Source organism: Calonectris borealis, chromosome Z, assembly GCF_964195595.1.
Source record: "Calonectris borealis chromosome Z, bCalBor7.hap1.2, whole genome shotgun sequence".
Taxonomy (NCBI): domain Eukaryota; kingdom Metazoa; phylum Chordata; class Aves; order Procellariiformes; family Procellariidae; genus Calonectris; species Calonectris borealis.
In genome coordinates, this window is record NC_134352.1 from 28,001,815 (window position 1) to 28,029,316 (window position 27,502).

Here is a 27,502-nt window from a genome sequence, read left to right on the forward strand (position 1 = left end):
AGAAACTCAACCTTAGATCTGCTTCACATGTCTGCCCACTGACCTGGGCGACAAATGGGAAATCCCATTTCCTTGTGGGTTTTTCTTACCCCAGTTGGTGCCAGTGTCTTCTGTGTGGACTGTAATTTCTGAGGTGGGCTTTGCCATGGGAATGTAAATACCTAGGACCCTAATCATCTGTTACTGGAATACCCAATCCTAGTTTGCAAAGAAATAAAACAGAAAAAAAGGGAAAAAAAAAAAAGGATATTATTGCATTTTAGAGAATGACTTGCTCTGAAGAGGCCACTGCTAAAGATCTTACTTGGAATGTGGTAGATGGGGGTTTTGTCCTGTCTTAAGCGCTAGGCAGTGGTGTAAGCCTCTTTCTCTCACTCATACTGTAAAACTATCATTGAAAGCTGTCATTAAAAATGAACTTGATGATAGCAACGCAAGCTGAGAGTACAGCTTCACAAACATAGAAGAGGGTATACTGTGAACTTAGAGTGTCTGCTGGTTGTTATATAGTAACAGTTTGCATGCATGCTTTTGTCTGCAGCAAATATGAGATCATGTTGAGGTAGCTTAGCTGTCAACAAAAAGGGCTTGCTTGTTTATCTGCCCATACAAAGTCTATAAGCTGCCGATGAAGGCAGTCAAAAACCTCCTCTGACAGGGATTTGTGTGCAAATCCTTTGTATGCCAGGTGAGTGCAGAACAGACTAAATTACTGGTAGGTCTGACCTCTCTCACTGACCAGAAATTCAGTTTTGGACATGGAGAACATTTCCTTTTGTTGAAACTCATAAAGATGCCACAAAAGTGTTGTTGAATTACAGTTTTCCAATTAGAAAAAGAAAGGAAAAGAAATTCACAGCAAGCTGTAGTCTTGATCTCAGCAAATGCCTCAAAGTGTTACTGTCAAAGAGATAAGTAAGAAAACATAGCTGAAGGCATATGGGAAGCTCTTCTGCGTGACTTTATCTAACACAAAGCAATAAAAGTCAGGCAATTTTGTAGTATCTATCTATATACAGTTTAACCACCATTAAATTAAGCAAAATTAAACATAGCAATAATAAAAATGGGAATTAGTTCTCAAAGAGTGAATGACTCCTGCTGTGGTTTGAATTTAGACAAAAAGCTGCTTTCCCCACCTCCAAATCTATATAGCCTAGGTGGGTATCCTGCTGGGAACTATTAGTAAAGCGATGGTTCTCATTGAGAAGCCATTCACAACTATTAAAATAGAGTAGAACCTCACAAATCCACCGTATAGCTTCTCAGAAATTCTCTCTCTCCAGTTCTGAGACAGGGAAAATTCATGCAGTAATCTCTCATATTATATTCTCACTCAATGTGTTTAGGAAATATATTACTCTGCATGCAGTAATGAGTTATGAAGTGTTATAAATAAGTGAAACTAAAGCATAGCCTTTCAAATAAAGGAAAAGGTCATTTAATGTTGTGTATCCCTTGCTTTTATAACCATGATTACTCATTGGAAAAAAAAAATCAACATGCAAACCCTACATTAATAGATGTAAAGCAAGTATTATTATGTCTTTCAGATACTTCCTTAAACTTCATTTCTGCAGTAACTACTGTAGAGTAGTCTGTTAGCAGGTGTGTTGACAACATGTCTTAACTACAATTAATCACGCTGTTTCCTGTCTTGTGTTTGCCTACTGCCTCTTAGCAGAAAGCGAGGCTTAAAATTTCACGCAGACCCAATCAACACTGTTTCTGAAAAATACCTTGGTGCTGTATTTTGTGCATGGGGGTTGGGTCTGGGCGGTGCGGAAACCTAAATTCACCTTGCTGTGATTCCAGGTCTTTCAGCTCTAGAAGCTTGCCTAACATATAGAAGAACAAAAGAGAAAGATTGAGCTTGTTCTAAACCAACCTGGACTTTTTGTGCCATGTTGAATGAGTATGCCAGAACAGAGATGATCTGCCTGAGTCTGATCTCCCTTCCAGTCTTGGGAGGCCTACTGGAAACACCATAGGACCAATACAGGTCAGACAGTTTGGGGTCTTCCTGATGTCCTGTGTAGTAGGAGACTCTACTGAGATCACTGATCTGAGGCCACCTAAAAACAGAACAGTCTCAATGCAGCTGAGTTAAACCTAACCCTAACCATAACCTCTAACCCCAACCCTAACCCTAACCCCCTAACCATAACCCTAAACTCTGATGACCCTAACCCCTAACTCTAAACCCTAACTCCAACCCTGACCTCTCACCTCAAACTTAACCCTTAACCCTAACCCCTAAGAGGAGCCACTTTGGATGAAGGTTTCACTGCAGGCATGAGCAAGCACAAAAAATCAGGACTAACTCAATGCTAACATACAGCCATGATCTTTCTTCATCTCCCCTTCTGCAACGTGGACAGCTCAATTAACATCATAAGAAGGTGTTCATAGTCCTTTTAAACTCTTAGTAATTTCCCATGACTCATAAGGAAAGTCTCAGGGGGGCTGGACAGTAGCGAAGGTTTTCTTAATTAACTCCCAGCAGTCTTACCTAAGAACACTTAAACCATTAGGCCTCAGTTCAGAGTCTGAAGGAAAAGATGCCTTGTTGCCCTTATGAAGAGAGGTGTTGGAGGTTTGGTGTAATCAGAAAGAGGAGTGCTTTCTGGAGTTGTAATCATTTATGTAGTTATGTTTTAATTGTGTTTGTAATTTACAGCACATTAAACTGCAAGGATGGAAATACAGCCAGAAATTTTCTTGACTTTCTTCCATGACTAAAAATAAACTTTTAGGTAAACAGCAGTCTCCTAGCTGAACCATACTTTATGTTCTAAGAAGATAAATTCTTCATTCAGACTCCAAAACAGAATTGTATCTGAACAGTGAAGTGAACTTAGGGCTTGAACACAGGCTCAGGCACATTTAAGCAAGGGTGACAACAGTTTTGTTCTCAAAGGAAGGACAAATCAAGACAAAAGGCAGACACAACTGTATGCATTTCTTACATCAACTTCTTCAGGAGGCCTGAGTTAGTCATGCTCCTCCATTCAAGCAGTTTCTTGTATCTTCTCTGGACTCTCAACTTTTTCTCCCATTTCTTTTATTGCACCAGATACAGCTGTTTCCCTCTCTGCCAGTTCCCAAACCCTTAATCCCTTCATCCCCATCCTTATTCTATATCTACTTCCTCTTCTCTCCTCTTCTGTTAGTTTCCCAGTGTTATCTAATCCTTATTTCTGTTTCCTCATTTTTTCTGTTCATCCAAATTATGGAAAATACAGGATGTTTATTTTCCCTAACGGCAGACTGTCTTGGGTCTAACTGAAAAAATATGGGAAGTAGTGCAGCTCATTATTATCAAATCTCACATCTTCCTGATGTCCTATGTAGTAGGGGACTCCACTGAGATCACTGATCTGAGGCGACCTAAAAACAGATCAGTCTCAATGCAGCTGAGTTAAACCTAACCCTAACCATAACCTGTAACCCCAACCCTAACCCTCTAGGAATGTGATAGCCATTTTGATTTAAAGCAGTGAGGATTTAGTCTTCCTGAAAGGCATACTAGCTGATAACCAGATAGTTTGAATTAGCAGAAAATTTGCATATTTATAACCAACGTCTACGGGACATTTGCAATATGGGCATGCAATATCCCATGTCACAAAAGTAAGGAGAAGATCATGACAACCGACAATGTCTTATTTTAGGTTGGCCGCTACCTGCATGATCACTCTCATTCAAATGTTAATACAGTTTATATTTTACTACTCTAAAAAAGTGTGCCTGGATCAGAGAAGTCTGCAATGCAATAACCGCAACAGTGTGTGCCCCTGAATTAAACATACTTCCTTGCTGTAGCACTGCAACTTCACCTGGGGACCTCTGTACTGGATAAATACATTACTGCACAAATGAACGTAAAACAGAGAATCCCTTCATTGGGATTTAGTTCCAATGCTTTCTAAGGAATTGCTGTAGCATCTGTTCTACAGAAAAAGATGTTCTCTTCCTATCACAAACAGAAAGAAACTGCTGAGAGATTCATGTAAGCTTATTGCAACTCTCTCCACATTATTGATCCTGTGTTTGTTCTGCAAGGTGATTGCAAACAGTAAGTCATCATTGCAGGTTAGTCATAAAAATGAAAGGGGAGGTGAATCTGAATATGGATTTTGACTTGCTTTTTGTGTTTCTGAAGATCAAGAGAAATTTAAGCACTACCAATGCAAACCTTGAGTCCTCTACAGTGGAATAACTATATAAAAATGCAGTTCACTGCATCATCTTTCATTCTGCTGCCTATAGAAAAGTTGTTGCATTATGAAGCTGACATTTGAAGTGCTGCTATTTGCAATGCCAGTAATGCTAAAAATGTAATACAGGACTATACTACTACAACAGCAAGTAGATTACATTTCAAAGAAGACGACATTTTAACGGAAGTATGTATGGATGATGACAAATAGAAGCATAGCAGATACTCAAATTTTGGCTGTAAGAGTACTACTTCTGCAAAGTGTTAGTTTTCTGTGCATATTAACATTAAGCAAACAATGGGGATGTCTGATGTCTTTGCTTGAGCCATCAATGAAAATATTGAAGGATATTGATGTCTGCATGAAAACAGATTTAAGTATCAGTAGTACTTAAAAATTTCTCAAAGAATCATTCATTGTTTTAACTGATGTTTCTTTTTTACAAAAAATTTGAATAGTTAATACTATTAAACACATTGCATAGGACTAAATCAGAGTTAAAAGTGTTAAGCAAATACAAGAATGAAGCGTCAGCTATGCCTATTCCTGAAAAAAGCATGCACAAACACATGACCTTTCCATAATATTGATATTCTGTTAAAAGTTATTATATAGGAATCAGAAAGCTCTACTTACTGTAAATTGAGCAGATGCGCATTAAAATTACTTATTATAATAATAGTTGGAAGGGACCTGAAAAATTACCTCTTCCATCCTTCCACCTTGAGTTAAGAATCCAGAGATTTGTGTAACTTGGTCCTAAAGACAGCCAGTTATGGAAATGCTACAGCTTCTCCAGGCAATTTCCTCTATTGTTTCTCTATCCTCAGTGATAACAAGGACAGAATTAAGTCAGAAAATATTTCTGGGTACCCACATACAACATGAAATATTCTTAATGCAAAAAGGACTTTATATGGTAATATGTTTTAACAAATGTAAATGTTTTAAGTTTCTAGCTGCTTTCTTCAGCATGAAATGCAGCCTTTCAAGAACTCTTTGCCGTAGGAACTAATTAGCACTCTGAAATTTGAAATGCTGAAATGCATGATTATTTGTATTATTCACATTTTTGCTCCTCCAGTAGTCTTCATGAAAGAAATTTTACTGTCATCACCAGCTGCCATGAAATAGGATTTACTGAACATGTTTCTGGGTTCAGAGAGCTAAGCCATTCCTTTAATTCATATAAAATAAACCATACAATTTGATATAAACTCTATTCGTTATTTAAATATCATTAGATTGTATGAGAAAGAGGAAATAATTTCAAGGCATAATTTAGATAGCTTGTTAGAGTTATGAAGTGCTGTTGATGATACATGAAAGAAAGGTAATTAAAGGAATTGGTGAAGTAATAGATATGAATGTTTAAATTCTCTATACAGTAAACTCATTTTGTGTTATAATAAATGTCATTGCAAATGAACTGTACCACCTGGCTCAATTATGTTTTATATATATGCTGTATACCTGTTTACTATATGCATCTGCTTGTTACTTGAGTGCATCAGAAAGCTAGAGAATAAGAGTATATTAGGAGGGAAACCTGATCAGAACAGCTATGAGAGGGGTCTTCCTCACTGTATTCACAGTTGTAAGGCTATTTCTGAAATAGAGATCAGGACTGATTTGGGAGAGCACTGAACAAGTTGGGAGCTTGCCCTGGATCAACTTTTAAGCAACTCCTGTGACTCAGGGACCCCGCTACACGGATAACCTCAGAGCTTAGAATAGCATGCGCATGAAGGTGAAGACGGTGAATCACTGCAGGATCAGATCGATAGAGACGGCAGGTGGTAGAGTTGCCAAGTCTTCAAGAATAGGTTAGATGATATGGGTCAGGTACATGAGTGATATATCAAATCCTGCCTTGTGACAGGGGATGCTCTGGGTTACCTCTGAGGATCCCATAGTCCTTTTCTGACCCAGCAGTGTGTCTTCGTGGTAGTAGAATAACAGGCATAGGAATAGCTTGAATTTTCAGGAAAATGGCCACAGATTATTAATCTGTTTTTTTTGATAAGAGTTTTTCTCCATATTTCACTCAAGTGTAAACTCACAGTTTCACATTTTAATAACGGAGTAAAAGTTTTGGAGTCTTGATGGTTTAGAGCTTGTAGTTACAACATTGGATAGGTTCCTCAAGGGTGCTGGGAGCATCATAGAGCACATGCTGGTACTGCTGATGGTATTTAAAACCACACAAACATAAAAAAACACCCTGAAATTTTCCACTTGCCTGGATGAGGCTGCTGTGGCTACCTGTGCTAAGGCTACCCAGATGTCACAGTCATGGGTGAGATGTTGATATATAGCCAACCAGATGTCTCGGTGAAGAGAAAAGTGTGAGGACTAACCAAGTTATGGCCCTGATACAGGAACCAGAGGCACAAAAGAGAAAGTTGTGCTAGGGGTGTAAGGGGAATGAATGGTCCTGAAGCTAGTCATGTAGGGTTTTGTATGCAATAGGTTGCTGTTTTCACGTGAGAAGAATGATTAATAGATAACCTGGTCCAACAGCTACTGGTCCGGTGAGAAATGATGGAGTGTTTTGACCTGTTTCCATTAATGGTATGTGTTCAGACATTGCCGTATCTAGCGAAAATTAGTATGTACAGTGTATCAATCTATGGGTTTAGTACAAGAACTGTGAGGGTTCTAGCTCTAGAGATTATTGAACTGTCTATTCCTTGTGTTTGGATAGGGATTGTGGGGATCTCCAAACATAGAGTCAGTTTGGAGTCAACATTTTTTGGCCTCTCTGGGTGGTGGAGGTCAGTTTCAGTCAGACTGGTTGTAAGCAGTCTGAGCACAGAGACAAAAATGCACTGCTTGGCAAGGCAGCCACCACCATCAGTCCTCAAGTCTCTTGGATGCAAGCAGGGATTCCTTTTGTGGGGTGAGGAGCAGCCCATATGAAGCAGCAGAAGAGCTGGGGTTTAAGCTTCAGGGGGAAAGAAGCGCAACAGAAGATGGGGAAGAAGAAGATGAAGGCACACTACTTTCTGAATGGCCTAGCACAAAACCAAGAACTGCAGTGGCTAACTGATACTGTAAGCTGCCGTTGGTAGTTGCGGGTGGAACCAAGTAAAACCACCTATGAAGGTGGGTGAATTTGGGATCCTCTGTATACATTTTCAATATCTGTTGCTGATGAGTCCACCTAATTATAAAAATAATCTAATATACAAAAATAATATAATGTATAAAAAAGAGTACTACAGAGGTTCAACAGGGCTGACAAAACTGATGGAATCCTAACTTTTAAGCTGAACAAGTGATGCAGTTTTTACAATGGTATTAAATAGGGTTTTGCATTGAATCCACTTTTTTTTCTAGAAGAGACTGTTTGACATTATACCAAGTGAAATTTGAAGTTCACACTCACAGATAGAATGGGTTTTTCTGCTTTTGCTGCTGATGCTATTTAGAGGTCACTTTCTGAGACTAGGTTATCAGAGCCACAGCAGAGAAAAGCACAGAAAACACAGCTTGATCTGGCTTGTGTGGAAGGAAATTGCAAAGTTTCCATTCCATTCCACTGAGGCTGAATCAAACCTTTCCTATTAAACAAAATTGATTTTTAGAACATAACAACTATTAGCAGCCCTGACATTCTCAAGGATTTCTCTAACCTTTCTTCACTTTTAATGCCTGTGAGGGAATACTCTCCTGGGAAAAAAAAAAATCCATGCTTGTCTCCAAATTTGCTTGCATCTTGCTGTGCAATGACTGTTACCAAACAGTTCTGGAGACCAGAACAGACGCATATCAGACCAAACAGATGCAGGGAAGGTTCTATCATCCCATGAGCTCCCGTTCTTAATCTAAATTAAGAGGAGAGGAGTTACAGTGGATTTGTCACAAACACTTCCTGGATCCCCGTGGGAGAAGAGTGATGTTGGTGTTGAAGCCTGCCCCACAAATGCAAACTTCAGGGCTGTGGGCAGATCCCTGTCACACAGAATAAGGATAGTCCAGGACAGTCCAGTCACTTCGAAGAGGGCAAAGTAATACTAAGAAAAGTGGATATAGCTCATGATTTCTTTTTCATGTTGCGTTATGCTTTTAAAAGGGGTTTTTTATTTTGTTTTGGGGTTCGGGTTTTTTTTCTGCATTTCAGAGAAATCGTCCTAGCAGAAGTGGGAAAGTAACGGCCACGCTGAGACCGTGTAGATGAAACAGGACGCCGGGGAGCGGGGGCTGGGCGGTGCATTTGGCCAGGCTCCGGCGCTAACCCGAGGTGGTCGGGGGTGTGCAGGGGCCCTGCCGTTTCCTTTCCTCCTCCCCGCTCCCCGCATTCTCCCGCTGGTGCCGGGGCCGGTGGAGCTGCCGAGGCGGTGCTCCGAGGCTGGGAGAAACCTCCAGTGCCCTTTTCGAGCTCCAACCGCCCATCGAAAGAGGAAAAGAAAAATTAAAAATTAACAAATCCTTTATCCTTCTCAGAAAAGGAAGCGTGTCGTTTCTTCTCAGGGGCACTGCGCTGGCGGTCCTTTACTCAAACTTTCTGAAACCCCACAGGCGACGAGGTACAACGTGCTTCAGGGGAGAAAGACACCCCCTCCCCGAACACAGCGGGGCTACAAAGGGGGGGCCTTCAGCCCCGGCCCAGCGGGTGCCTGCCGTGCGCTCCCACCCCCCCGCCGCGCCGCAGCGCCGCAGCGCTCACCTCCCGCTGCCACGGACTGCCACGGACCCCCACGGCCCCCACAGTCCCGAGCGGAGACTGCCCGCTACTCGCTGCTGGGGCCCGCGGCCCGGCGCCAGCTGCCCGCCCCCGCGCGGCGCCCATTGGCCGCGCTCCGCCCGCCACCGCCCCGCCGCGGGGAGGGAGGTGCCAGCGTCGCCCCCGGGCCGTCGCCGCCGCGATCGCGACGGGGCCGCAGTGGAGCCGGAGCTCGAGCGGAGGAGCGACGGGAGGAGCGCGGCTCGGGGCGGCGGGCGCGCAGCGGCGGCGCCACGGACTTGCCCACCCCGCCGAGGAGAGCGAGCCCGCGAGCCAGGCTCCTCGGCAGGGGAGGACAGAGTGAAAGAAAGGCAAACTAAACGCCAAACAGCCCCCAGCGTTTGCGCCCGCCTGGTTTTATTGTTTTTTCTTCAATTATTTCGAAAAAAAAATTATTGTGGTTTTGGCCATTGGTGCCGCGTGCGGAGTTGTTTTCCGCACACCCTTGACAAACAAAGGAAAAGGGGGAGGGGGACCGCGGTTCGCAGAAGACATGCGTTCAGTCAGGAAGAGGTGGACTGTGTGCACGATAAGTCTCCTCCTCATCTTTTATAAGACGAAAGAAATAGCGCGGACCGAGGAGCGCCAGGAGGCACCGCTCGCCGGGTAATTGCGGAGCGCCGCGGCGGGAGGGCTTTCCGAGGGGGTGGCGGGGCGATGTCGCTGCCCCACCCGTGTCTTCAGGTCACCCGGCGCGCCCCCCGGGCCGTGACCTGCTTCCTTGCGGTGCCACCGCAACTTGGTGCGCTCGCTGGTCGGCGCAGGGAGTGGGGGGGAGGGGCATGTACGGGGCGCGAGTACCGCCACGGAAGGCATTACGAGTGGGTTTGGCTGGCGGAGCCCAGCGGCTGCGAGCTGGGGGCGAGGGGGAGGTTGTCCAGTGCCGGGGTTGCGGCTGGTGCTGCTCCCTCCAGCCACAGTAACAGGGCGCGGCTGTTCCCCGAGGGCCGGGGTGGCTGGAGGTGGTGGGGGCGGCCGCCGGAGCGCGTTGTGGCTCGTTTCTTGCTTTGGGAGCCCTTCCGAGGCGAGCGTGCCAGGGCGCGCGGCCGCTGGCAGCTCCGGGTGGCTCCTGTCTCTGTCCTTGAAGTTTGCCTGGGAGCTGTGCTTAACTTCGCTGCTCCTTGGGGATGTTTGCTCTGATAGTGTGAGAGACATCCCTCTTAGCTCCGGAGGCTCCTCCGCTGGAAACTCTGGTCTGTTGCTGAGAGCCTCTGTTACTTATTTTCCCGTTCCTGCCTGTCTTTGGTTGAAAATAAAAGGCAAGAAGTCCCTTGCCATTTTTCTGTTTACACCTCAGCTTTCTCTTTGTCGCACATTGTATTTGTGTATGTGCATGCCTGTATTCCTCATTTTTCTCCCAACTTGCAGCTACCCTGTGAAGATGATGGGTTTTCAACCAAGCCTGTTCTTCTTGGAGGGGTATAATTTTTTGTTTTCACAGGAGGAATGCATAAATTCCGCGGTGGCATAGTGAAATCAGCAAAGGCAAGGAAGGGGCGCATGCTTTCTGTTTGCTTGTGCAAATTGACTGAGGGGGAGATGCATTCGCAACAGATTTTTGTCCTTCGGTGTAAGCCCTTGCCTGAATTTGAGGAGGAGGCATAAGGACGTTGTAAGAGCCCATACGGGCCTGGAGGAAGCTGGGGCAATTACAACCTACTTAGCCCCCCCTTCGTCCCTGCATCCCCAGAATTAAAGGCAGAAAGTGCATCCGTCTTCCCCGGCCCTTGCACAGGCAGGCCGGTGTGGGAGTGGGGCACAAGCAGCTGGGTGCAGCTGGGCACAGCTGGGTGGCAGTGGCCCTGGCACCACCCGGGAGCAGGGAGTGGCCTCTCCCGTGTGTGTGTGTGTGTGTGTGTGTGTGTGTGTGTGTGTGTGTGTGTGTGTGTGGTGTGTGTGTGTGTGGGTGTGGGTGTGGGTGTGTGTGTGTGTGGGTGTGTGTGTGTGTGTGTGGGTGTGTGTGTGGGTGTGTGTGTGGGTGTGTGGGTGTGTGTGTGTGTGTGGGTGTGTGGGTGTGTGGGTGTGTGTGTGTGTGGGTGTGGGTGTGGGTGTGTGTGTGTGGGTGTGTGTGGGTGTGTGGGTGTGTGGGTGTGTGGGTGTGTGGGTGTGTGGGTGTGTGGGTGTGTGTGTGTGTGGGTGTGTGTGTGTGTGTGGGTGTGTGTGTGTGTGGGTGTGTGTGGGTGTGGGTGTGTGTGTGGGTGTGTGGGTGTGGGTGTGTGTGGGGGTGTGGGTGTGGGTGTGTGGGTGTGGGTGTGGGTGTGGGTGTGGGTGTGGGTGTGGGTGTGGGTGTGGGTGTGTGTGGGTGTGGGTGTGGGTGTGGGTGTGGGTGTGGGTGTGGGTGTGGGTGTGGGTGTGGGTGTGGTATTAAAGATTTTCTCAACTTGCTGGTAACTTTCCCTCTTGTTCAGCCTGGGTGTCTGCCACGATGCTGTGGTATCTGCATACTTACGAGACGTACAAAAGTTTAAAATTTTGGGGTTGTAGGTATGCAAAAATATATGCGAAAACGAATGTGTGAGGGAGAATCAGCATTAAAGATACCCATCTTTCTTAATATGTACTCCTTCCTGTCAGACTAGAGGTAGCTGCTAAAATGATTCAGAAATTAGTCACTAGGTAGAATCCATCTGCAAAAAAAGCCCCCTCCAGCTTATGATGCATTGTTTGACATGATTTAAAAGGTACTAAAATGAACTGATGATTTAATATTAAATGAAAGAAAATAAGTGTATTTAGTTATAAACATGTATGTCCTTAACAACACTTTAAAATATAGCTGTAATGTATTTCTGCCAGGTCATTTAGTGATCTCTGTATTTCTTTGATATCAGTGAGACTTCATGTGCAGTATGGTACTATTCACTTTGGCTAAGAATATCGGAATATAGTCTCTTTTCACAACCCGTCTTCCCATCCTTCACTGTACGAAGCAGGAAAAAAAATCCTAGTGTACTACTAGTATCTGCTGCCACTATTGTTGTTACACTTGCCTTTCTCCTTGAAGGAAGGGCTCCTGCCATTTGGTTATTTTTGACTGACCACAAGGGAAAGCAAAGTCAGTTTTCCATGGGATGTTTTACATCCAGAAGTACTGGTAATGCAGAACTGTGAATGCGCGAGGTGGCCCATTTTATGATTATTAGTGACACTGCAGGTAAATCCCAGACATTCCAAAATGGACTTTGTGCAATTCCAAAGTATGTGATAAACCTTAAATCAGCTGTGTTCTCATAGCAAAGTTTGCTAGGACAGTAATAGCGGAAGCGTGCCCTACTTTAACTAGACAGCAGTGTCCCTTTAAAGGTTAAGCAAGTAATGAAAAACTCATATTATGTGGGATGTAGTGTTTCTTAAACAGTGTTATCTTCTACTGATATGGAATGTGCTTGAAGACAGTTATTTATATTTAATGAATTGTCTTCAGGAGAAGAGATAGTCTTAGAATATTGGTCTGATTGGTCACCAAGGCAAGGTAATTCAGTGAAGGTTGACACTGTCAGCCACAAGTTGCTGTCACACTACGGCAGCTGTTTCATTTACATCAGAGAGGACTTGCAGTGATTCTAGAAGAAACAAAGTAGCCCAAATTTATTTCACAGTTGTTTACACAATGAAGAATTTTCTGGAGAATTTAGCTTTTTATGTGTTAGTTTATTTAATATTACTTTAAGTGAAAATTAAATAAAACAATACCAATAAAAGGGAGAGGAGCATGTAAATGAACACCTTTGTGTTCATAGCAGAACTTTAACAGAAAGTGCCTACGACCTTCCTTTAGCTCATTAGAGCTAATAATTTAACATTGTTTTACTGTACAACTTATATAGCTCTCTGCAGATGTAAATTGTGAGTATGGAAAACAACCACATTTCAAATGCTCCAGTGCTTTAGGTTTTGGCCGCATATTTTGTTGATAAGTTTTGTCACCTGTGTCACTGTTAAAGCGTCTACTGGATAACATTTAACCCAGCATAAACTGGAGACATCTCTGAAGTACTTTTAGACTGAGTACTTTACCTGGATGTATTTTGGTAATTTTCCTTTAGATGCATACACTTTATGCATCTAGAAAATACATACAGGAAAATATATGTAATAAATATATTTACAACCATTATGGAAAATTTTTAGGGAATAAAACATTTTAAAATAGCAAAAAGTACTAATTACATTCTGGTTATTGAATTTTAGGACTCTGCAGCATCCTGCCATGCCCTCAAGTTAGTGTGATTTGGATAATTTGCATACAGATCTTGTACCTACAGGATTGCTTAAAGTTGTAGGTTTTTCGGTAGGTGGCACTCTTACCTACTAAGAGTCAGTGCAATGTCAGTGCTGCAGCATGTTGGCATAGAGGGGATGAGGGAGGGAGAGCGTTGATAGTAATCAATGTTTTTGATGAAGTGTATAATACTCGTTTATTAGTTACAGGGGCTTTTGCAATCATGGCACTTTTTGCAAATGACTACATGTTACCAGTTTTGTTAATTTAACTTAATTAATGTCCCATTGCAGGTTAGTTTGAGTTTAGTCTGCTATATAATTTACCAAATATTAGTACTTTATATATATGCTGCAGTAATGTTGCTGTAGCTCTTACTAAGGGCTAGGATCCAGTTGTTTTTAGAACTTACAACCACAGGAAAACAAGAGTCAGCAAGTCCCTAGAAAGCTTACAGTCTCATATCTTTTCCATTTTGGTGGTTGAATGGTTGGTGGTCAAAAGTTCTGTTCGCAAGCTAAGTGAACTTATTGTTATTGGTAGTATTTCAGAGCATGAAGAGATTTCTGTATATTACTGTTGTATATACTCCTGAGATACAAGACATTCAACATGGTAGAATGTTACATCCAACAACTTTGATATATTTATGATTAACAGCTACGTTTGAACTCAGCTGAACTCTGGCACCTAAATGGAAACAGTATCGAAGATATTGGAAACATATGGAGATAAAAACAGATTTTAGACCTAACACCTTAAGTTGTGCTTGCAGTGTTTTAGCTTCTCTGTCACATTTGTGTTACCCTATTGGCTAATATCATTGCAACTGGTAACATTATGATACTTCATCAGATGTTCAGTGGTCATCACCCGCAGCTTACTACATTTTTTTAATTTTTTAAGGTTACCTTACCAAAATTTATGAATATGAGAAGATTTAAGAAGAGGATAAGTCAACTGGGGTTATTTGAATACAAAAGTGTCAGGAAGTCTTGGAAAATGTTGTGTTTTATATGCCATTAAGCTCCAGAATTCCATGCATGAAAGTCTTTTAGTATCAATAGGAAGCAAAGGGAGTTGGTTAGGCCATTATTGTAGAACATCAGCAATTGCTGGGGGAAGGCTTGAAAGTTAACACTTAATTCTCAGTTTTATACTGGAAATCTTGAACACAGAAGTGCAGAATCTGCCTCACAAACATACTGAAGTTTGGTCCAGGTTCACAATTTGGAGTTTATTGTAATTTTTGTTATGTCTGTTTCATTACAAATACAAACATATTTAAGATCTTAAATTGCATATTCAGATATTAGATATAGGTGTCCCATAGATTTCTCATAGGTACAGTTTATTTGCTTTGGCAAGCAGAATAATTCTGAAGGGGAGATAATTGGTTCATTTTGTTGTGAATAAAAGGAAATATCACTGGTTCTTCTGACATAAATTACTTAAAACTAGAGTTAGCCTTGATGTAATTGTGTCTTTTCTATATTGCATTGCAGAGATGGTGAACTGAGTTTGAGTAGATCAATGATCAATAGCTCTGATAAGATAATTCGAAAGGGTGGCTCCTCAATCTTCCAGCATGCTGTAGAAGGCTGGAAAATCAATTCTTCTTTGGTACTGGAAATAAGGTGAGTATCTTAAATAAAAAGCAGTTCATTTCGTATTACCTATAATTCTTTTCATTTCATATTGCCTATAATTCTCCTTGTCTGGAAAACAGTAATTTGATTTACAGTTACAGGTCAATGTTTTATAACTGTACATATTTAGGGTGCAATGTTAAATGCAACTAAATTACATTAGACTCCAAAGTCAAGTCATCCTTCATAAGAATAAATAAAATGTTTTAATCTGGCTGTGTCAGTCAGACCCATGCAGTCAGTATCTACATTATGCATGTCCACATTTGAACTGGTTGTCTAGAACTCTCTTGCAGTTAGTGCTGAGAAATTGGCACTTTTAGGACATGATTTCCTCTCATCCTAAAGGTCTGAAATAGGACAGATGGAAGTACCCTGAATATACCCATTTTTCTCCCTTAACTACAAAGGGAACTTGGCCAGGCAACTTAGATGTAGAAGTCAAGAGCTAGGACATCAGGTGCTGCAAATCCAACTCTGTCTATGGCTGGTCCAAGTCACAAGGTCAGGCATTGACAATACCCATCGCTTGTGCAGCTTCCTTTCCTGAAGTCAGAGAGGCCATAAAGAGCCTTAGGCTCACGCTGAGTGGGGAAATACGGTTGCAAAGTTAAAGTGAGTTCTGATGTGTCTTAGTCGTTACGGTCGGTCTACTCAGCTTGGGGCCTGAGAGAAGAGAAAGCAGAAGCCTCTTAGTGTATTGTATTGTCATCGTATGTTCCCTGTCTTAATCAGGAAGGTGGCCAGTGAGAGAAGGGTATGGAACATGTGGTGGTGGTGTGGAGGGCTAGGAGTGTCGCATTCTGTGAAAAATGGTAGAAAATAACTATTTTTAGCAGCAATCACATGGCAGAGTAGACTTGATTTTCTGAATATTAAGATGTTCAATAGAAATTTGATCTAATTAAAATGTGGTTTCTATATCATTTCCCTTTCTACCGTTTTTTTTTTTTTAATTAAAGGACAGCTTACAAAACCCTTAAACAGGCGATGTTTCGATGTATGAAAGCATGGCTTCTTTGAATGAGGAACTTAGGTTTTTTTTTTAATGACTCCTATTTTATGTCCCTAATTCTAAAGCATGCAGAAGATATGGGTGGCTCAGAAATGTACGAAGCTGTAAAGGATTGATGTTCTGGAAGTCTTATGCTTTGATGCCCATAGAGCAGCCCTGATTCGAAAGCTGAGGAACAGCATCAGGAATGGAAAGAGTAGCAGGATTTGGATAGGCAGCAAATTAATACTCTGGAGCCTGTAGCTGTGTCTCAGCTGCTTGGCAAGTGCTCTGTGGAGTCCCCACTCCCTGACTGCCTAGATTAAAGAACCCTCAGGCACTCGGCTGCTCTGCAGGCACCTGGGTTTCCTATTGGGGAAGACCTGGTGGTCACCCTAAAATGCAGCTGAGGTGAAGCTCAGGAATGGAGTTTCTTCCAGGACTGACTGTTCAGATGCAGCTTGTTTGACCAGTGTATGGTCGTTCTGTAAAGGCTAAGTTCTTCTCCAAGGTAGTCTAGGAAAGACAAGCAGATTTTCTGTATCAGTAACAGTATTTAAAATTTATATGCATATGACTAACAATTTAAGTTGGAGGAATATTGAGTAACTTCAGAAGAATACTGTTGAAATTTCAAATCATAGGTTATTGTTCTGAGAATTAGGAGAATATACCACACTGGTTTACTTGTGAAGTAAACTGATTCAGAAGCCGTTGAGTGACTGTAAGTAGACACAGATAATTTTTCAACAAAATGACTGAAAAGAGTTAAGTGTCATATTTCAGAACCATTTAAAACCAATACACCTTGCTGCTTAAGCCAAACAACAAACAAGTAAAAATATTACAATAACTTTTTGATTAGAAAATGAAGCTTGGGTTATGCTAATTTTTCACCTGTTTCAAAAACAAGATACATCATTCAGACAAAGAGGTGAAACAGCAAGGAATGCTTTAGATTTTTTTAAGCCTGTTACTACATGTGTATCATCTCAATCTACTAAGATCATGAGTTTCAAAATCAGTTTCTTCCTTACTGTTGGCTGGGGGGAAAGAAGTTCTTTCATTTTATAAATTACTGATGTAGTCTTAAGAAGCATTGTTATGTGATTACATGGTGTTTTTTAAAAGTTGTACAATGAAGGATTTTTTTTTTGTCTTAGTAGTACAGTAAAGAAGAATATGTATCTTGTACACTGGTTTAAGCAGTAAAGGTTCCACTTTCTCAGCATAAAGATTTTTTTTGTAAAGTAGAGAGCATAAAGCTCTCTATTTAGATATTAGAGGTTATTTAGATGTCCACATTGCTAGTCTTGTTTTGAGATGAAATAGCTACCATCATGAACACTGGGGCAGAGAGCAGGTGTTTTTACTGCACCAGTAAAAGATGTTAGATTAATGTGACTTAGGGCCAAAATTTGACATGAACTATATGAAAGGAATCAGTGCTATCAGCCAGTCATATTCTTTCCAGAAATCCTCTTTGCTAGCTTGCATAGCGTATTCAGTTACGGTACTCAGTGGTGAGGGAGCGAAGTTTGGCATGCTTTTCCTTGCGGAAGCCACATGCAGCCCCTTGTGATATGTGTTCCAGTCTGACGCTGACTAAACAGTGTGCATTCTTCTTTCACTTTTACAGGCGGTTTGCTATACACCTTTCTTCCCTGTCACAGCAGTAAGAAGCATCTTAGCCGTAAATATTTTTACACCTACAGACCTATCAGGACTAACTTCAAATGTGTCTAGCAATTTCCTAGAGTGTGCTTAATGGTTAAACTAACTGTTCAACCCTCCAAAGTACATGACATGCACTGTGTAGACCATGAAGATGATTCATATTCTATTATTGCAACTGTTAATGTGAACAGTAGTGGTCTTGTGGTGTGAGGTTGACCATGGCAAATAATGGTAAAAGAGAAACAAAAAAAAAGCTAGCGCCTGTTGAATAGTGTATAGAAAGTTATCAGTTCTTAGCAGTGGAGAAATAATTTGTGAAACCATTTGTGTACAGCATAAAGACATTTCATAAAACTTACAACCACCCATAAATGGCCACTACTTTTGTGTCTTAACGTCAGCTTGACACTCACATTAGCAATTTTAAAACGTAGAAAATACTTGATAGTGGGCTTCGTGTTGTGCGAGGACTGCTGATTAATGTTATGTCTGGACCTAGTTAGCTGACAGCTGGAATATTATGCTTTGCTATTTGCTTTATTGACCATGGGCATCATTTCTGGCCATCTTATTTTTGCTCAGGTTATTGACCAGTCTGTCAGCCTCAAAGGTCCTATGAATTCTTGCAAGGCCAGGCTCAGATAGGAGGCAATGAGTGAAAAAGCCCTTTTATCAGGACCCTATGGGAGGATGAAAAGCTTCCACTGGCTTTCCGGTGTGACAAGGTGCTCTCTGGGATTTTGCAGCCAGAAGAGGCAGTCTAGGGAGTGTAGCAGCTCTTTTGGGAGGGCAGCAGCCCTTTGGAGATGTTAAGCAGGCATTAGAAGAAAGAACTAGGCTTTCTGTGGTTGAGGTGGAAATTATGGGTATTATTAATCACTTGAGACTGTAGCAAATTTCCTGCCTTGCCAATCATGATTGCTCTAGTGGGAGAGTGTTTTTTCCAACTGATGTTACCTTCTGGTTGCTGACAACTTCTTTGAAGAGTAATTGATAATTCCTGTGCCTAAGGGAAGAAGACTGCTTGCTTGACTCCCCTTCTGTCTGAATGATTTCAGTTATGAAGAAGAGAGAGAATCCACCTTCTGCAAGATTTTGTGTCTTAAGTCCTTTCTACTCTCTGTAGCAATGTGAAGGTTTTCCAGTTATGGAAATCAGGAAATTTCAGTTGTATTAAGGCCATACTTTCAGAAAGGAGAGATGTGGATGAGATAGTACAAACCTATCTGGGGAAGCCTTCCACACAGGACTGATGCCAGCACATCTGTGACCTGTCTGAAATGAACTACAGTCTGATGTCTCAGTATGTGACTTTCTTCTTCCACTTATTTTTGATTAAATGTGGTCGTTTGTATTGGAAGGAGCAGATGAAGGTTTTGAATTGCAGGAAGGCAAAATGAAAAAAAAAAATGTGTGTTGAGGATGTATTTATCTCTTTGCAATGTAACAGAGAACTCGATGAGTGGAAATTTCCTGTCAGAAAAGTGTGAGAACTTGTAAGATGTTAACAGCATCATAAAAAAAAAAAGTGCAACTTCCTCCTTAGAAAGGTTCAGATTATTATCATTGTTTATCTTTCAAGTTAATATGAAACAGCTATGATAAGTCCCTGAAGTGCATGTAGTAAATACTGAACTGGCAATGGAGAAGTACAATTGCTCTGGAGCTTTTGGAGCAACATTTTGGGGCCAGTTGCGCTGTTTCCTTCAGATATTCTGTGTCTCTAAGGATGTGCAAACTGGCACTCTCTAGTCTGGTTTAGTAATAATAAACCTTAAGGGTTTTTTGCCTCCTTAGACCCTTGCCTCAGCTGAAAAGTCAGTGTTCGCTGTCAGTTGGGGTGATTAATTCCTTTGACTCCTTTCTTTTGACTCTAACTTGCTTAAATTCATGAAAAGCTGACGTATGGCTGGCCTTCATATGGTAAGCAGTAGTTGGGTCACACTCTATTTAAAAGCCCTCTTCTCCTTTTGCATGCCCACTGCAGATTTGTGCCCGATTAGTACATGCTTCAGCTTCTAAAGTGACCTTTCTGGTAAAGGGAGAGTGGGGTGCCCTGAAGGGCACAAGGAGAGCCAGAATGGAGACAGAGCCAGACAGCAACTTTCCCGTAATACGGCACTTCTGTTTATATGGTCCTCCATGGGCTGGGGAATGCCAGGAATCCTTCCATGGTTAGTTACAGTTAGATGTGTTTTTAACAAATCCAAATCTTAGAGAATTTTCAAAATTAAATAGAAGAGTGAATGAGAATCTGCAGTAACTTCAGTGAGATGGGAATCTCTTGGGGTGAGATGTCGCTGGACATTTACTGATCATATATCAAAAGGATTTTGTATGTTTTGTTTGTCTTATGAAAAAAAAAAGGAAAAAAACAGCACCAAATGAGTCCAAAAAAATCTAAAACTTGAAGACTCTGTTCAATTTGAGAAAGAACTAAAATCAGCACTTAAACAAACTGTTTAGTTACTGTCAAAGTGATCAAGACAATATTTAGAAATTGAAATACTTATTTATGGTCAGATGCCTTACAAAGCAAATAAAAACATTTGGATATAAATAACCATTGGCCTTTCAGTAATAAACAGCTCCTTAGAAAAATAAAAAAATAATCTTTTGTTTTGGTAGCATGTGAAAAATCCTCCCTGTAGTTGCATGAAGCACACATTCAGAAACATAGACCTCAACTGTTAGGACTGTGGTTAAAAGTCCTAACAGATCTGAATTTATTAGAAGCCTGCTTGTGATCAATTTGCATAGAGAGAGAGCATAAAAAGGAAATACAGGAAAGATAATTAGTCAAACTAAACTATTCATTTTTCCCTTACTCAAACATACAGATACAGTTTCATCTTAAGTATCTGCTTCTCTTTCAGCGCTAGAGGAAAGCAGAGAGTTGGAGAGCGCTACTCCTTTGGGAGTAGTGTTGTTTAATTAAAAAACAAAACAAAACAAGAACTAACTGTGTGGTAACACAAGGTCACAGCCTGCCCTTGTAGATGGCTACAGCTCCTGCTGGCCTCCTGAGGCGGCAGTGGGGGCTGCGAGTGTTTGCACCTGTGTTGGGTTTGGCTTTAGTCTGACTGAAAGAGAGTTTTAAGAAAACCTTCAAGGAAAGCAGCATTAGCTGGCAAAAAAGTGTGCTTTACCTAGGTCGTAGTCCTTGGTGATTTCAAAGGCTGAGAGCTGCCTTTCAACTGGGGAGTGTGAAGCAGCATAAGGACTTGCTAGGGTTAGAGTAGAATCACTGGAAAATCAAGTTGTTTAAAGACCTGTGTGAATCAGTCAGAGAAAGTCCGCAGGAGAGCAACAAGAGGTGTCAGAGATCTACAACACATGACCTGTCCAGTCAAAAAATAAAAGTTTAAAAAAAAGTTGGATGTCTTCTTAGCCTCAGGTAGGTCAAGGCTGTTGCCAAGAGTAAGAAATAGCCTGTCCTCCACAGGCAAGGTATGAGGAACAAGAACAGGCCTCAGTTGCTGTGGGAAAGATCCGAGCTAGCATGAGGAGTATCGTGCTGCCAGTAAGGCTAAGGAAGCACTGATGTAGACCGCGTGGGGAGTTTGCCGAGTCCCCACCGTGGGAGGTTGTTAGGAATATATTAGATAAACATGGGCTGGGGGTGATGTAAATAAAGGCACATCTTCAGTGGGGGCAGAGTGTGGACTAGGTAATCACTTAGTCCGTCTCTGTTTCCATAATGCTGGTGAGCTAGCCCAGTTTCCTGGGTACTGAGGATGCACTTCAGAGGCTTCCCCTCACGGCTGGCGTCCAGACAAGGCCAGATGCCCCAGCAGCGAGGATTTCTGTCACTGCCTTGCTCGAAAGGAGTGATTTTCCCAGGAAAAGTGTTGGAGGTCATATTTCCATGTTCTTGACAATGTCTGAAAATATAAATATATTTGTAATCTTGAAAATCCAATGTTGAAGTGATTTATTTTCTTCCCTTAATCCACACAATTCTGAGGCAGATCAGGGAGAGTTTGCATAATAGTTGTGTAGTACAAAGACTACAGTACAAAATAAAACCAGAAAAATGCACATAAGTAGAAAAATGTCACCATGTTGCCCCAGAGCAATAGATATTTATATCATTTGGAAAGCTGTTCAGAGACAGTGCTGTCTGTTAAATGCACTTTATCAGATAACTGGGAGTTGTAGTTGGTATTTAAATATTACGGACATCTGTTTCTGGCTATCAAAGAAAAACCCTGGGTCAACCGCAAGATTGTGACACCATGTTTCTGCAAGTCATGTAAACATGTTGCAAACAGCTGCTCAGCTTCAGATAAGATGAGCCAGGTCTGCCTCACCTGCTCACAAAGGGCTCAGGCCACACACATCAAAACAAAACTTGAAGACCGCCTCAAATGAAACAGTTTCTTTACACGTTTTAGGTTAAGGTTGCAGAACACCTTTGCTTCAAGGCTTACTAAAAATCATGCTGTTGTTTTCCGTCCTTTAATTGAGCTTACTTTTGAATTTTATATGCAGCTGGATGTGAATTAGCACTTATTTTAAATTATTTTGTCATGTCTGTTTAATCAGAATAACCTTGTGCTCTTTGTGGGACAGAACAGAAGTTTAAACAAGTTCTTATTATTAACCAGTATCAAGACTGACTGAGACACTCATGTATGTACCTTCAGTTTTTGTCATATCCCTTAGTAAATTCTTTTTCCTTTTAGCACTTGCTAAAATGGGAGGTACTTCTATCTCCATGGTACAGATGAGTCAGTAGCACAGAGGAACTTAAAACAACAGCATGAACATCTGCATTCTTAATCATATTTATTTCAGTATTAAAAGATATCGGCATACAGTCAGATGAATCAATTAAAATATTTTAATAGTAGCATTATTACACATCTCTTATCAAGGATTCTTATGCATACTGTAATACCTGTGCACACATTTAATTGAATATGCTACTGACAACCTCAGATAAGAAAATGTTTTTAAATATGTGAGAAGATACTAAGATTCAGTGACTTTTGCCCATCTCAAATCTTTATTGAAAAATAAATTCCGTAGACATTTTGGAAATTTCAGCTCTGTTGAATAAGTGGTTGGTTATCTGAGCCTAATTCAGGTCCACTTGAAAACCTTTGGAGGCCTTCTATGAGCATATGTAAGCGCATAGATAAATAAGCTTTGACTGTTAAGTACACCAAATTAATAATGGAATCCAAGGCATTTTTATTTTTTTGGCACTGTTTGCATAACTTCACTGCCTTCCTCTTATGTTTTAAAATAATACACAAGATACTCTATTCATGCACAAATGTTACTACTTGTTTGCTAACAGAAACAGTATTAGGCCTGTTGATTCTAGATATCAGGGGTGGGTGCTTTAAATTGCTAAAGCAAATCTTCTGGTGATCACATGCGACTTTTTTTTAGTCAGAGCTCTAGGCTTCCGTACATTTCACATAATTTCTTGGCTTTTTGAGACTCATTTGTGGTCACCCCTTTACACGTAGGAGTGTGTGTGAAGTGTCTCTGAATAGCTTGGCTGATGCTATTGATAATTTTGATGCATTCATCTTGTCCTTTACAGCCACAGCTCTGGTACCTCTGTTCTTAGGTAATGAAGATTTTTAGTCATTTTTAATACTGCTAGATTAGGCAATTCCTTCTTTCTTGCTCTTTTTAATTTTGTAGCAATTTATATATCTGTTGCAGGGTACCCACAAAATGAAGCTTATCAAACCAAGCAAATTTTATGTCCATTCAACTTACAGGCTGAAGTGGAGTCTTCATCTTCCTTTTACAGAAATACCTTGCCTGGCCTTATCAAAAGCTTTAGACACTCGGGATTTTAACATTGGCTATCCTGCTTCTTTAGTCTGAATCCGTCATATGCCTCAGCACAAGCTGTCTTTGCTCTAATGCTGCTTCATTCATACATGACTGCTGTAACAGACAGCCCAAGATGTTCTTTCCTTTTTTTTTTTTTGTCCTAGTTTAAGAAATGAGAGGAAACACTTGAAAAAATATTTTTTATGATGTTTCACTTCCCCTGTGGCTTTTAAGGTCAGTTCCAGGGTGAGTATTTTGTGTCACAGGTTGAAAGTTTCAGACGTATTCTTCCCTCTTGAGGCAGTGGCACAAGAGCTGGCTGTTGGTGAGCATGGTGTTCCTATAGTTCATCCCTTTTCACTTGTGGGGGATTATTTCCCCTTTATGTCTCCCAGTGGGTGTTGCAACTTCTAGAGTGGCATTTCTAGTTATCTTTCCTGTTTTGATCTGTGCTAAGGAAGTTCTGCTCTAAAAACTTATTACATAAAAATAGCATTCTCTTACTCAACAAAATGTCTATTCTGTTTTAAATTCCACCTTACCTGCTGACAGCAGTGGAAAATATATTGGTTTTCTTCTTGTCTTGTTAGAGTTGCAGAGGCAAAAGTTTCTATTCGAATTAACACATAGTGAACAGCCTGCCCCAGCTCAGCACTCCCCGTCTATTCCATAAGGGTATTGTACTTAAGTTCAGATGTGATCTTTATGCCTCTTCACAAACGTACATGCTTTGCAGAGCAGGGATGGACATGAGCTTGTAAGGCTGTGCTCATTTGCAATCCTGAGCTACCAGTGGCTCCTGCAGCTCTGGCCTGGAGTCCTTCCTGATTTTTTTTATACCAAGGATAAATGTGTACGGAAAACTGCTCGACACTGCCAGTGCAGGTATCAGTCATTATATAGCTGCAGTCATTAAAAGTGTCTTTTTTGAACTTATGTATTGAAAGTGTGTCAGTTTTTAGACCCCTGCCCCCACCCCATAAACAAGTACAATTACCATGACTTAACTTCTGCAGCTGACATTTAAGCAGCCATTCTTCACCTATTATTTGCTGTGGACTGGGAGTATACAACCGTTTAATTACCATGCCTCACTTGATGCGTGGTAGCTTGTTAAACCCTCATATCTTGATCATGTGTGTCTGAACCCTGCTAATAGTTTATACAATTAATTGCAGCGAAGCAAGATAAAAGATTGGACTCACCTGATTTAAAGTGATGATAGAGTTCATAAGTGTTTCTATGAGTTCAGCTAACAGCTTGACTGCAGTAGTTTAATTTACAGTACGTTTTTAAGCTGATTTTGTCTAAATTGGTACAAAAGATTGTGAGTGTTCTTATTTCAAGTTAATTAGGATAACTTTGGCTGAACTTCAGTTAATTAGGAGCAAGTTTATGCTAAACTGAATATGTTGTTCTTCTGGTGAAGTAAGAATCTATAAGAAAACAGCCATTCCTGAACCAAGCTGATTTGTGAGAGATGAGATTGTAGTGAAGCATTTACTTCCTAAATCATAAATACCTCATATATTTAACTATGTTTCTATGATGTTTCTATGAAAACAAACTGCTCTGGTCCTTTTTCAAATACGTGTTTATTCCAAAATTTTGTAAAATACTCAAAAATAGTATGCCTTCTAATTTCCGAAGTCATCTTCCCTTGGTCTCTCGGTGCCTTTGTCTGTAGGAAGTCATTAAGCTCTATCACTGTAGTATTTACATGTGATATTGTAGCCAAGATTTGAACTCTGTCCTAACAGCTTTGCTCTAACTCCATCTTAGAGCATGGGAAATGACCTTAGTCTGTCTGACACTGTCTACCCTCTGCTTTATGTTGTACGCTCTGCATAGTCTGTATTACTATTAGATAAACTCCATGCGAGCAGTGAGTGTTGGGTTTTATCTGTGCATTTCTTTGTCAACTCAGAAAGAACATTCTTCGGTTCTTGGATGCTGAAAGAGATGTCTCAGTGGTCAAAAGCAGTTTCAAGCCAGGAGATGTAATCCATTATGTACTGGACAGACGTCGCACCCTAAACATTTCTCAGGATTTGCACAGTCTTCTCCCTGAAGTTTCCCCAATGAAGAATCGCCGATTTAAAACCTGTGCAGTTGTTGGGAATTCTGGCATCCTTCTGGACAGTGGATGTGGAAAAGAGATTGATGGCCATGACTTTGTAATAAGGTGAGTTTTCATCTGCTGTTGAAGATACAGCCCACTATGTTTCTTGGACAAAAGCTGGGAGAAATGTTTTAATCTGAGATACACATTTCAGGCATTGTCTGAAATTAGTCTGAAATAGTATATCCTTCACTGTGTGATTCCCCAAATTTAAATACATGCCCATATTGTTGACAAGAAGATTATTTTTACAGTGAAAATAAAACAAGGGCCAGAGGAGAGAGGTTTGTGCTACTTATTTTTGCTGTTTGTTGTTTTTATTCCAGATAAAATAAATATTCTTCTGGAGGCCTTAGTAGAATAAATGCAAAATATTTTCCCTTTCAAAAATATTCTTTCTTAGCCCTTGGCTAATAAAGATGGCCTATTGTAAATTACTACATTACTTATGTGCAGCATGGGATAAAATTTCAGTGTAATGCACTGATGTTGAACCAGATGGCTGCCATTAAGGTAATTGGAAGTCACACATCTAAATCCCTTCACATTGCTCTAAAAATGTATCCCTGCAGTTTGGGCAAAAATGTTGATATGCTTCACTTTTTATTCATTCTTCAAACACGCACAATAGAGTACCTTGGACTTCACATATCAGTAGGAAATAAAGAGGAATAGCTGGCCTCATTTGACAGCCTGGCATTTTATGGATATAGAGAGGGTTGGGCAAGAGATAGGTCCTTCTGCTTTTGAAGCAGAAGTTTCTATTGCTTTGGTTTGAGAAGGGTGAAAGGGCAGAAAACGGACGGGCAGTGACAGAAAACAATATAGAAATAGTTGTCATTGTGAGTTATTTCCTTTTCTCACCTTGAAGAAAGATGGTGGCAAAAAAAATACCAAAAGGATATGGAAAAGAAAAATTACAGTTTTTCAGTACATAAGTCAAAACAGGATATACACATGAAAGTTGTATTTTATTTGAAAGGTGTATTAGCAAGTGGCAGCTGAAACAATAACACACCACTCTCTCATTTTCCTTATTTGTTTTGCTTGCATCACTATTGTCTATCAAATTAGCATCCTTATTGCAGAAGGAATCCAAAAACAAATACCACATTTTAAAGCCGCATTTAGCTTATGGCATGCTTTTGTACTCTCTCAGAGATTAAATGTGACTCATTTAATAAGACTATGGAAAAAATTTAGATACTAGATTTTCTAGATGAAAATTTTCTTTCAGAAGGCAGGGTACACACTTTTACTTAAATCATGTGCTAAATTTCTTTGAAGTCACCTCCATGCTCTTCCCCATGTTTTAACTAGCCATGGAACTGGCCAGTTGATGATATTTGATAGGAGATTTTAACTAATTCAATCCATGTGGAGTAAAGATAGTATTCTTAAAGATTTGTGTGAATAAAAGATTTGTATGAATAAAAGAAGAATGGTGAAGCTTAGTAGGAACATCAGGAAATTACTGTTGCTGATCAGTTATTTAGACTGGAGAAACATCTCTCATATGGTGTGTGACTAGTAAAGTGATCTGTGTAACAGCTAGTTAGTCTGATAATACTGTGGATAATAATCTTTATAAGATTCTGGGAATAGAATACTTGACCCTGCAGCCTATGGAGAGTTTTAATACAGTGAAATTTTTGAATTTACAAATCAAGGTTAAAACATTTTAGAGATATCTGATTCACAGGTTATCTCATAGATTAAACTATATGATATTTATTAATGCATATCTGGATGGGTGCACAATTGTATAACGTCTGTTTAAAATAAATAGCATTGGATTCATTTGTATTTTGAGTTAAAAGAAAAAGGCAAAGCATTCTTCAGAGTTAGTTTCCTACATTCCTCTTCTTCCATTTCAAAAAAGTTGTATGCAACGTGATATGTAATACAATCTAATGGTACTGGCATACTTGGTAACCGCTCACCTCTACTGCTATTAGAATTCTGGTATTAAAGTGTACCACGACACTCTGTTACTCTCTTTGCTTTCAGCTGATTTCTCTAGAAGTAAAATGCACTCATTCTACTCGCCACCTGACGTTGTTCTGAAAAGCAGTTACTGTATG

The 27,502-nt window shown here is 40.8% G+C and overlaps 1 protein-coding gene across 1 annotated transcript in view; it reads left to right on the forward strand.

Annotated features, from left to right (window-relative positions):
- Positions 1 to 8,326: 8,326 nt before the first annotated feature.
- The window catches only part of ST8SIA4 (ST8 alpha-N-acetyl-neuraminide alpha-2,8-sialyltransferase 4), a 68,637-nt gene continuing 49,461 nt past the window's right edge, over positions 8,327 to 27,502 (forward strand). The window contains exons 1-3 of the mRNA XM_075138469.1: positions 8,327 to 9,558; positions 14,680 to 14,811; positions 25,224 to 25,481. Coding sequence (XP_074994570.1) covers positions 9,446 to 9,558; positions 14,680 to 14,811; positions 25,224 to 25,481 — 503 coding nt within the window. The 5' untranslated portion in view covers positions 8,327 to 9,445. The remainder of the gene's footprint in view (positions 9,559 to 14,679; positions 14,812 to 25,223; positions 25,482 to 27,502) is intronic.